Source organism: Oncorhynchus keta, chromosome 35, assembly GCF_023373465.1.
Source record: "Oncorhynchus keta strain PuntledgeMale-10-30-2019 chromosome 35, Oket_V2, whole genome shotgun sequence".
NCBI classification, from domain to species: Eukaryota; Metazoa; Chordata; class Actinopteri; order Salmoniformes; family Salmonidae; genus Oncorhynchus; species Oncorhynchus keta.
In genome coordinates this window covers 26,740,072-26,752,491 of record NC_068455.1, presented here as the reverse complement: position 1 = coordinate 26,752,491, position 12,420 = coordinate 26,740,072, and the positions used below count along the sequence as shown (strand labels likewise).

At 45.1% G+C, this 12,420-nt stretch overlaps 1 protein-coding gene across 3 annotated transcripts in view; it reads right to left on the bottom strand.

The window, feature by feature from the left end:
* The window catches only part of LOC118369074 (1-phosphatidylinositol 4,5-bisphosphate phosphodiesterase beta-1-like), a 37,006-nt gene that overhangs the window by 5,881 nt on the left and 18,705 nt on the right, over positions 1-12,420 (bottom strand). For all 3 annotated transcript variants that reach the window (XR_008092956.1, XM_052496772.1, XM_052496773.1), the window contains exons 3-15: positions 11,578-11,655; positions 11,104-11,172; positions 10,718-10,858; positions 10,406-10,485; positions 9,968-10,021; positions 9,444-9,519; positions 9,169-9,269; positions 8,865-9,028; positions 8,611-8,757; positions 988-1,145; positions 672-754; positions 495-579; positions 159-345 (exon numbers count right to left, since the gene is read on the bottom strand). Coding sequence is in view for 2 of the 3 variants with exons in the window: in XM_052496772.1 (XP_052352732.1) it covers positions 159-345; positions 495-579; positions 672-754; positions 988-1,145; positions 8,611-8,757; positions 8,865-9,028; positions 9,169-9,269; positions 9,444-9,519; positions 9,968-10,021; positions 10,406-10,485; positions 10,718-10,858; positions 11,104-11,172; positions 11,578-11,655 (1,423 nt within the window). In the remaining variant the exon portion in view is untranslated. The remainder of the gene's footprint in view (positions 1-158; positions 346-494; positions 580-671; positions 755-987; positions 1,146-8,610; positions 8,758-8,864; positions 9,029-9,168; positions 9,270-9,443; positions 9,520-9,967; positions 10,022-10,405; positions 10,486-10,717; positions 10,859-11,103; positions 11,173-11,577; positions 11,656-12,420) is intronic.

The following is a 12,420-nucleotide window of genomic DNA, read 5'->3' as shown; positions in this document are numbered from 1 at the left end:
ATTTTCATAAACTTAAAAAGTGACAAATGTTCGCCGACTCTTATAAAAGGCTTCTAGAGACCCTCACCAGCTCTAATGATAGTGGTGAAAATGATGAATATGATTTTTATTATTATCATCATTTTTATACATTAGAGCACACTTGCAGTCAGGCTCACCAGCTGCGATGTTGTTAGGAGACGAGGGTTCATCTGTTGCCTGTTCCTCTGCTGCGCTCTGGTTGGCTGGATGCTCTGCCAGTTGCTTGTTGCCATGGGCAGCCGAGGGCTTGTGGGATTTCTTGTTCTTGATGAGGATTTTACCCATCAGCTCCTGAGGACTTGGCAAGGGTACCCCAGACTCCAGCTAACAGACGAACATACACACACACACACACACACACCAACCCACCGCACACACACACATCAGAGCGCGTGTGCATGCGTACATGTTTGTGTGTGTGGGTGTCGGTGTGGATGGGTGTGTGAGTGTGTGTGAGTGTGCTAAAACCGTACAGGATATTTCTCCAGTGGGTCTATCAGTAGTGCATCTCCAAAAATTGACCTACAGTATTCTGCCATCTTGGCTTGTTGCTTTGGCCTGTTAGGATTAGAGGTCAGGGGTCAGGATTAAAGAGCAGTTCACCAAAGATGCTCTAGTATATTCACCTATTCATGTCTATGTTTACTCACGAGTCCACATGGTTTTCAAAGGACAGGATAACAGGAAAAGGAGAGGTTTTAAAAGCACACTCAGCAATGGCCTCAATCACCTCCTGTAAAGCAAAAGGAGATGTTATAGTAGTTGGTTATTTTATGTACATGTATAGAAGTTATCAGATATAGACTATATCAGTATAAGTTTTAGAAGCACATGGACAAGGCAAGCAGGAAACATTGTTTCTTTGTTGCAAAGACTATTCTAGCCTTAGATTAGGAATGGAGTTAGCTTTGACGCAGGAGTTTTCAGAGCATGCATATGTTTGTGTGTGTGGTTGCGTATGTGTACCTTAAAGCAGATCTCTGAGGTCATGGTGAAGCCGTGCGTGATGACTGGTTCCTCCTCTGCGGTCCGTCCTTTCCAACAGTCCAACTCCACACAGCGACAGCCTGCCAACATCACCTGACGGTACATCTCCACTGATGAACTTCCTGCCAGCTGCCCCGCTACACACACACACAGACACACACACCACATTTATAAATAGACATACACACAGATACACACAGATACACACACACACACACACACACACACACACACACACACACACACACACACACACACACACACACACACACACACACACACACACACACACACACACACACACACACACACACACACACACACCACATTTATAAATATACATACACACACACACACCACATTTATAAATATACATACACACAGACACCACATTTATAAATATACATATATACATATGGAAAGAAAATGGCGCAGGAAGAAATGGCAGCAGTTTCACGGGCGCCCAACTAATTGTGCTATTATGTGGGGTTTTTCACGTTATTTGTAACTTATTTTGTACATAATGTTTCTGCAACCGTATCTTACCGCAGAAAAGAGCTTCTGGATATCAGGACACCGATCGCTCACCTCGGATTAGACTGAGATTTTTTCTACAACATGCAAGATTCACATGATATTCTCCAAACACTCCACAGGGCCGACATCCCAGTTATTCGCAAGAGGAAGTGACGCAGGTACAGAGGACGAAGAGCCGGATGCCTGGTCAGGACCCGGAGAAGGCGACTGGGAAAGCTACCGTTACCGTCAATATTACTCGCCAACGTGCAATCATTGGACAATAAATTAGACGAGGTACGATCACGAATATCTTATCAACGGGGGGGTCTGTGCATATTTGTAAACAACAGCTGGTGCACGAAATAAGGATGTCTCTAGATTTTGCTCGCCTGAAGTATTGTGATAAATTTCAGGCCACACTACTTGCCTAGAGAGTTCTCAGCTATACTTATCGTGGCTGTTTATTTACCACTACAAACAGATGCTGCTACTAAGACAGCACTCAGTCAGCTGTATAAGGAAATAAGCAAACAGGAAACCACTCACCCAGAGGCGGCGCTCCTAGTGGCCGGATACTTTAATGCAGGGCAACTTAAATCAGTTCTACCAAAACTATCAACATGTTAAATGTGCAACCAGAGGGGGAAAAACATCTAGATCACCTGTACTCCAGACACAGAGACGCATACAAAGCTCTCCCTCGCCCTCCATTTGGTAAATCCGACCACAACTCTATCCTCCTGATTCCTGCTTACAAGCTAAAATTAAAGCAGGAAGCACCTGTGACTCGGTCTATAAAAAAGTGGTCAGATGAAGCAGATGCTAAACGACAGGACTGTTTTGCTAGCACAGACTGGAACATGTTCCGGGAGTCTTCCGATGACATTGAGGAATACACCACATCAGTCACTGGCTTTATCAATAAGTGCATCGAGGATGTCGTCCCCACAGTGAATGTACATACATACCCCAACCAGAAGCCATGGATTACAGGCAACATCTGCACTGAGCTAAAGGGTAGAGCTGCCGCTTTCAAGGTGCTTACAAGAAATCCCGCTATGCCCTGTGACGAACCATCAAACAGGCAAAGCAACAATACAGGGCTAAGATTGAATCATACTACAACAGCTGCAACGCTCGTCGGATGTGGCAGGGCTTGCAAACTATTACAGACTACAAAGGGAAGAATAGCCGTCAACTGACCAGTGACACGAGCCTACCAGACGAGCTAAATCACTTCTATGCTCGCTTCGAGGCAAGCAACACTGAGGCATGCATGAGAGCATCAGCTGTTCCGGATGACTCTCCATGCCGACGTGAGTAAGACCTTTAAACAGGTCAACATACACAAGGCTGCGGGGCCAGACGGATTACCAGGATGTGTGCTCCGGGCATGTGCTGACCAACTGGCAGGTGTCTTCACTGACATTTTCAACATGTCCCTGATTGAGTCTGTAATAACAACATGTTTCAAGCCGACCACCATAGTCCCTGTGCCCAAGAACACAAAGGCAACCTGCCTAAATGACTACAGACCCGTAGCACTCACGTCTGTAGCCATGAAGTGCTTTGACAGGCTGGTAATGGCTCACATCAACACCATCAACACCATTATCCCAGAAACCCTAGACCCACTCCAATTTGCATACCACCCAAACAGATCCACGGATGATGCAATCTCGATTGCACTCCACACTGCCCTTTCCCACCTGGACAAAAGGAACACCTATGTGAGAATGCTATTCATTGACTACAGCTCAGCATTCAACACCTTAGTACCCTCAAAGCTCATCACTAAGCTAAGGAACCTAGGGTTAAACACCTCCCTCTGCAACTGGATCCTGGACTTCCTGACGGGCCGCCCCTAGGTGGTGAGGGTAGGTAGCAACACATCTGCTACGCTGATCCTCAACACTGGAACTCCCCAGGGGTGCGTGCTCAGTCCCTTCCTGTACTCCCTGTTCACCCACGACTGCATGGCTAGGCACGACTCCAACACCATCATTAAGTTTGCAGACGACACCAGGCCTGATCACTGACAACGACGAGACAGCCTATAGGGAGGAGGTCAGAGACCTGGCCAGGTGGTGCCAGAATAACAACCTTTCCCTCAACGTAACCAAAATAAGGAGATGATTGTGGACTACAGGAAAAGGAGCACAGAGCACGCAACCATTCTCATCGACGGGGCTGTAGTGGAGCAGGTTGAGAGCTTCAAGTTCCTTGGTGTCCACATCACCAACAAACTAACATGGTCCAAACACTCCAAGACAGTCGTGAAGAGGGCACGACAAAGCCTATTCCCCCTCAGGAAACTAAAAAGATTTGGCATGGGTCCTGAGATCCTCAAAAGGTTCTACAGCTGCAACATCGAGAGCATCCTGACCGGTTGCATCACTGCCTGGCACGGCAATTGCTCGGCCTCCGACCGCAAGGCACTTCAGAGGGTAGTGCGTACTGCCCAGTACATCACTGGGGCAAAGCTGCCTACCATCCAGGTCCTCTACACCAGGCGGTGTCAGAGGAAGGCCCTAAAAATGTTCAAAGACCCCAGCCACCCGAGTCATAGAATGTTCTTTCTACTACCGCATGGCAAGCGGTACCGGAGTGTGAAGTCTAGGACAAAAAGGCTTCTCAACAGTTTTTACCCCCAAGCCATAAGATTCCTGAACAGGTAATCAAATGGTTACCCGGTCTATTTGCAATGTGTGTCCCGCCACCCAACCACTCTTTTTCGCTGCTGCTGCTCTCTGTTTATCTTATATGCATAGTCACTTTACCTATACATTCATGTACATACTACCTAAATTGGCCCGACCATCCAGTGCTTCCACACATTGGCTAACTGGGCTATCTGCATTGTGTCCCACCACCCGCCAACCCCTCTTTTTATGCTACTGCTACTCTGTTTATCATATATGCATAGTCATGTACATGTACCTACATGTACATACTACCTCAATAAGCCTGACTAACCAGTGTCTGTATATAGCCTTGCTACTATTATTTTCAAATGTCTTTTTACTGTTGTTTTATTTATTTACTTACCTACACAAACACACACACACATACCTTTTTTTTCGCACTATTGGTTAGAGCCTTCAAGTAAGCATTTCACAGTAAGGTCTATCTATACCTGCTGTATTAGGCTCACGTGACAAATACACTTTGATTTGATAAATATACATACACACAGATACACCACATTTATAAATATACATACACACAGATACACACACACACATTTATAAATATACAGGTGAAGTCGGAAGATTACATACTCTTAGGTTGGAGTCATTAAAACAAATTTTCAACCACTCCACAAATGTCGTGTTAACAAACTATAGTTTTGGCAAGTCGGTTAGGACATCTACTTTGTGCATGACACAAGTCATTTTTCCAACAATTGTTTACAGACAGATTATTTAACTTATCCACTGTATCACAATTCCAGTGGGTCAGAAGTTTACATACACTAAGTTGACTGTGCCTTTAAACAGCTTGGAAAATTCCAGAAAATTATGTCATGGCTTTAGAAGCTTCTGATAGTCTAATTGACATCATTTGAGTCAATTGGAGGTGTACCTGTGGATGTATTTCAAGGCCTTGCTTCAAACTCAGTGCCTCTTTGCTTGACATCATGAGAAAATCAAAAGAAATCAGCCAAGACCTCAGAAAAAAATGGTATACCTCCACAAGTCTGGTTCATCCTTGGGAGCAATTTCCAAATGCCTGAAGGTTCCACGTTCATCTGTACAAACAATAGTACGCAAGTATAAACACCATGTGACCACGTAGCCGTCATACCACTCAGGAAGGAGACGCGTTCTGTCTCCTAGAGATGAGTGTACTTTGGCGCGAAAAGTGCAAATCAATCACAGAACAACAGCAAAGGACCTTGTGAAGATGCTGGAGGAAACAGGTACAAAAGTATTTATATCCACAGTAAAACGAGTCCTATATCGACATAACCTGAAAGGCTACTCAGCAAGGAAGAAGCCACTGCTCCAAAACTGCCATAAAAAAGCCAGACTACGGTTTGCAACTGCACAAGGGGACAAAGATGGTACTTTTGGAGAAATGTCCTCTGGTCTGATGAAACAAAAATAGAACTGTTTGGCCATAATGACCATTGTTATGTTTGGAGGAGAAAGGGGGACGCTTGCAAGCCGAAGAACATCATCCCAACGGTGAAGCATAGGGGTGGCAGCATCATGTTGTGGAGGTACTTTGCTGCATGAGGGACTGGTGCACTTCACAAAATAGATGGCATCATGAGGAAGGAAAATGATGTGGATATATTTAAGCAACATCTCAAGACATCAGTCAGGAAGTTAAAGCTTGGTCGCAAATGGGTCTTCCAAATGGACATTGACCCCAAGCATACTTCTAAAGTTGTGGCAAAATGGCTTAAGGACAACAAAGTCAAGGTTTTGCAGTGGCCATCACAAAGCCCTGACCTCAATCCTATAGAAAATGTGTGGGCAGAACTGAAAATAGAGTGTGCGAGCAAGGAGGCCTATAAATCTGACTCAGTTACACCAGCTCTCTCAGGAGGAATGGGCCAAAATTCACCCAACTTATTTTGGGAAGCTTGTGAATGGCTACCCAAAGTGTTTGACCCAAGTTAAACAATTTAAAGGCAATGCTACCAAATACTAATTGAGCGTATGTAAACTTCTGACCCACTGGGAATGTGATGAAAGAAATAAAAGCTGAAATAAATCATTCTCTCTACTATTATTCTGACATTTCACATTTTTAAAATAAAGTGGTGATCCTAACTGACCTAAGAGAGGGACTTTTTTTACTGGGATTAAATGTCAGGAATTGTAAAAAACGGAGTTGAAATGTATTTGTCTAAGGTGTATGTAAACTTCCGACTTCAACTGTACATGTACACAGACACACACATTTATAAATATACATACTGTCAGGCCCTGACCTTAGATATCTCTGTTTTCTATATACACTGCTCAAAAAAATAAAGGGAACACTAAAATAACACATCATAGATCTGAATGAATGAAATATTCTTATTAAATACTTTTTTCTTTACATAGTTGAATGTGCTGACAACAAAATCACACAAAAATTATCAATGGAAATCAAATTTATCAACCCATGGCGGTCTGGATTTGGAGTCACACTCAAAATGAAAGTGGAAAACCACACTACAGGCTCATCCAACTTTGATGTAATGTCCTTAAAACAAGTCAAAATTAGGCTCAGTAGTGTGTGTGGCCTCCACGTGCCTGTATGACCTCCCTACAACGCCTGGGCATGCTCCTGATGAGGTGGCAGATGGTCTCCTGAGGGATCTCCTCCCAGACCTGGACTAAAGCATCCGCCAACTCCTGGACAGTCTGTGGTGCAACTCCTGGACAGTCTGTTGGTGGATGGAGCGAGACATGATGCCCCAGATGTGCTCAATTGGATTCAGGTCTGGGGAACGGGCGGGCCAGTCCATAGCATCAATGCCTTCCTCTTGCAGGAACTGCTGAGGAAGCCACATGAACCCAGGGCCAACCGCACCAGCATATCTCATCTCGGTACCTAATGACAGTCAGGCTACCTCTGGCGAACACATGGATGGCTGTGCGGCCCCCCAGAGAAATGCCACCCCACACCATGACTGACCCACCGCCAAACTGGTCAAACTGGAGGATGTTGCAGGCAGCAGAACGTTCTCCACGGCGCCTCCAGACTCTGTCACATCTGTCACATGTGCTCAGTGTGAACCTGTTTTCATCTGTGAAGAGCACAGGGCGCCAGTGGCAAATTTGCCAATCTTGGTGTTCTCTGGCAAATGCCAAACGTCCTGCACGGTTTTGGGCTGTAAGCACAACCCCCACCTGTGGACGTCGGGCCCTCATACCACCCTCATGGAGTCTGTTTCTGACCGTTTGAGCAGACACATGCACATTTGTGGCCTGCTGGAGGTCTTTTTGCACGGCTCTGGCAGTGCTCCTCCTACTCCTCCTTGCACAAAGGCGGAGGTAGTGGTTCTTCTACTGGGTTGTTGCCCTCCTACGGCCTCCTCCGCGTCTCCTGATGTACTGGCCTGTCTCCTGGTAGTGAATCCATGCTCTGGACACTACACTGACAGACACAGCAAACCTTCTTGCCACAGCTCGCATTGATGTGCCATCCTGGATGAGCTGCACTACCTGAGCCACTTGTGTGGGTTGTAGACTCCGTCTCAGTCTACCAGTAGAGTGAAAGCACCGCCAGCATTCAAAAGTGACCAAAACATCAGCCAGGAAGCATAATAACTGAGAAGTGGTCTGTGGTCACCACCTGCAGAATTGGGGGTGTCTTGCTCATTGCCTATAATTTCCACCTGTTGTCTATTCCATTTGCACAGCAGCATGTGAAATGTATTGTCAATCAGTGTTGCTTCCTAAGTGGACAGTTTGATTTCACAGAAGTGTGATTGACTTGGAGTTACATTGTGTTGTTTAAGTGTTCCTTTTATTTTTTTTGAGCAGTGTATTTTGGTTAGGTCAAGGTGTGACTAGGGTGGGTACTCTAGTTTTTTGTATGTCTAGGGTTTTTGTATGTCTAGGGTTTTTGTATGTCTAGGGTTTTTGTATGTCTAGGGTTTTTGTAGGTCTAGGGTTTTTTGTATGTCTATGTTGGCCTGATATGGTTCCCAATCAGAGACAGCTGTTTATCGTTGTCTCTGATTGGGGATCATATTTAGGCAGCCCTTTTTCCCACTTTCTGGTGTGGGATCTTGTCTATGTGTAGTTGCCTGTCAGCAATATTTTGTATAGCTTCACGGTTCGTTTGTTCGGTGTTCATTCTTTTAATAAAGAGACATTCTTTTAATAAAGAGAATGTACACATACCACGCTGCGCCTTGGTCTCCTTCATACAACGAACGTGACACATACACACACACACACACACATTTATAAATATACATACACATAGATACACAAACACCACATTTATAAATATACATACACACAGATGAAGTAGATTTGTCATCAGCTTCAAAGTGCGATTGTGTGCGAGTCAACAAATTATAGTCGTGTGCGTGCATGCGTGTGCTCATGTGTACACGTTTGTGTGTACCTGTGAGGTAGGTGTTGTGTGAGGAGTTGATGAAGTAGTGAGACAGAGGGAAGGTCATATCTTCAGACTGGTCTAACTTCTCAGGTGGAATCACTCCATTCTCATCAGACACCAGGTATCTGCTGAACCCCTCCAATGTGATCAGCCCTACAGGACACACACACACACAACGGAGGGTTATACACACTCACACAATCATACACACACTCAAGTTTACACCCAGGCACAAATGCATGCACACAAAACACACACACCTTGTTTAAGCAGGCTCTGGATGAGTTCATATTTCTCCATCAGGGTCTGTGTCTGAGAGGGTCTGAGAGGAGGATACAGAATCTCATTCAGACGAGGATCTCTCTGCCTCTCGTTAATAAACTCTGTCATCTGATCCACAGACAGGTAAGCACCCTTAGCACCCCTGCAGAAAGAGAGAGCGAGAGAGAGTCAGGAATTAGTGACAGTACATACTGTTGAGAGAAGACAGCTGAGTTATGGCTGATAGATGTGAGAAAAGGTCAGGGTTTAGAGTTGAGGCCAGGAGGTACTGATAGTACTTACTGCTGAGAGAAGACTGAGCTGAGTTCTGGCCGAGGACATAGGTGGGAGAGGAAAGATCTGTAAACGTCAGGGGTGAAGTCCTCAAGGGGAATAGAGTTGCTCTGCAAAGGAACACAAATACCGCTGAGATGAGTCAGGTCTCAAGAAGTGATGATTTTTATAGTTGGCTTGAATGTGAGAGGAAAGAAATACCACTTAAAATACCACCAGTACTACCAGTTTCAATATTGTATAGTTTGTCATATTGTATAATATTCCATAGTTATAATGTATACCCGTCCAAAGGGTAAGTTGCAGTGTTCCAAGGCCGTCTCCACTCTCTTTTTGTCTGCTGAGAACATGCGGACGATGCTGGGTAAAAGGGGCGGGATATGCATAATATCAATCAATCACATCCTACAGGATTCACAGGAAGTTAATCAGCAGACACGGGAGTGATGATCAGTGTTCGAAGGGATGGGCCCTGAGCAAAGTGCTGCCATAGAGAATGATAGAAGCCTCTAGTCGCCATTCAGGGCTTCCACCATGCGTCCACCATTTTAAAGTAGTCAAAGTAGTTAACTGGGTGGGGATTCCTATGGGTTATAGCTCCATTGGCGCTGCCCATGCTGTCACAGACACTAATGGCATAGATATTAAGATGAGTCCTCTATGAGCGCTGCACAGAATCACAAAACTTGATCCTATAATTAGTGGTTATTTAGGATACAAGGTGATTTATATAGATAAGTGATTCTGCACCACGCCTTGCTCAGGACAACCCCCTAAATATATTGAGGAACCAATGGGATTTACTCACTTCTTCACTGGGATCCGCCCCTCTGAGTTTGGCTGCAAGGTTAGTCTGACGTACCTGTTAGAGAAAGATTGGGAAAAGGTGAGCGAGAAACTGAAGAATAAACACACCTCTGTCACGCCTACATTTCCAGTGATCTCCATCGCTATCACAAATCAGGCTGACACCAATGTTTCCCTTTAAAGCTGGAATCCGTAGCGGTGAAACTGACACTTCAGTTTACAATATTACAACAACAAAGACGTTGCTTAAAACAACGAACACTGTTGTTTCCCCTTTGGACAACATTGCACCTCATTGCATGATAGAACAGAAAGGTTAAGATGACGTTGGATGCTCCTTTCATGAACAAAACCAAAACAATAACAAATATGCCTTGGAGGACCACTGTTTAACCTACTGCAGATTCAGCTCCAAAATGAATTTTCCTGATAGACTCACGCTTTTTCCAGACTGGTTTCTCTGTTCATGTTGTGACTCAGCAGGTTGGATGCCAGAGAGAACAGCTCCTCAGCCCACTCCTATACAACACAAAGCGAGAGGGAGGAACATTCTGTGTGTGTGTGTGTGTGTGTGTGTGTGTGTGTGTGTGTGTGTGTGTGTGTGTGTGTGTGTGTGTGTGTGTGTGTGTGTGTGTGTGTGTGTGTGTGTGTGTGTGTGTGTGTGTGTGTGTGTGTGTGTGTGTGTGTGTGTGTGTGTGTGTGTGTGTGTGTGTGTGTGTGTGTGTGTGTGTGTGTGTGTGTGTGTGTGTACCATGGCCTCTTCCTCTTGCAGGGCCATGAAGTTGAGGTATGTGATGTTGACCATGTCCGGTCCTGTGACTACAGTCAACAGACGGTTCTCTATACGACCGACCAGGTTCCCCACATCAAGTAGCTCACGCAGCTTCGCCTCCTAGGGAGGACAGCAGGTCAGAGGTTAGAGGTCAGGTTCAAAGGTTAGACCATGGGTGTCATCTCCAGTCCTCAAGGGCAAAAACATTTTTTTCATTTCCGCCTGGTGTTTAATTTATCAGTGTTACTGATATGTATTGTTAATTGGCTGAATCAGACTCTGAATCAAAGGCAATTATGTAAACCAACAAGAGCTTGATTTTACATACCTGGGTCAAGTGTTTGGATGTCATGGGGGCTAAGTACCTTTGGTGTTTTGGTGCTCTTCCCTGTTCTGGCATCCTTTATATGGGTGATGTCTAAAAACTCTGTCTCCTACAGGAGAGATAGAGGTAAAGAGAGCGAGAGAGGGAGAGAGAGAGTAAAGACATGAGAGGAGGAGTGAGAGGGATGTTATAATATTCATCACTCACTCTAATCAACACATGCACACACAGGGGGGACACACAGGCGCTAATCAACACACACACACACACACACACACACACACACACACACACACACACACACACACACACACACACACACACACACACACACACACACACACACACACACACACACACACACACACACACACACACACACACACACACACAGGGTGACTAAGCCCCAGCAAGAAGAAGCAGGATACACAGTAGGAGTCCCAACGTGAGAGATAGCATGGTGTCATCTGTCCTCTGTGTGTCCATGTCTCTGTGTGCATGTGCATGTGTGTACCTTGTTCTGATCAGTCCAGTGAAGAAAGTATCCGTGTGGATCCACAGTCAGGGTGATGGGAGTCACTGTCGAGAGATCCTGACCACATGGAGACAGATATTAGCACACACACACGCGCGCTTGACGTTGGTGGTTGTGATAACATATGTAATGTGCATTTTAATATATTGTATTGTGATTTCAGTGTGTGTGTATGTTTGAAGTTGAGTTGGGTTTGAAAAGGGCATTGCATAAGCATGAATGACTCTGGTCCCGAATGAACGTTCTACTAAGAAATATAAAGCGACACGCACACCCACGCACAATGCATATAAGGCCCTCCCCCGACCTCCATTCAGCAAATCGGACCACAATTCCATCTTGCTCCTCCCCTCCTATAGGCATAAGCTCAAACAGGAAGCACCCATGGTGAGGACAATTCAATGCTGGTCTGACCAATCGGAATCCATGCTTCAAGATTGTTTTGATCATGCGGACTGGGATATGTTCAGAGTAGCTTCAGAAAATAATATCGACACATATACCGATACGGTAAATTAGTTTATCAGGAAGTGCATAGGAGATGTTGTACCCACTTTGACTATTAAAACCTACCCCAACCAGAAACCATGGATAGATGGGAGTATTTGCGCAAAACTGAAAGCGCAAACCACTGCATTTAACCAGGGCAAGAAGATTGGGAATATGGAAGAATACACACAGTGTAGTTATTCCCTCCGCCAAGCAATCAAGCAGGCTAAACGTCGGTATAGGGACAAAGTTGAGTCCCAGTTCAACGGCTCAGACACCAGATGTATGTGGCAGGCTCTACAGACAATCACGGATTATAAAAGGAAAACCAGC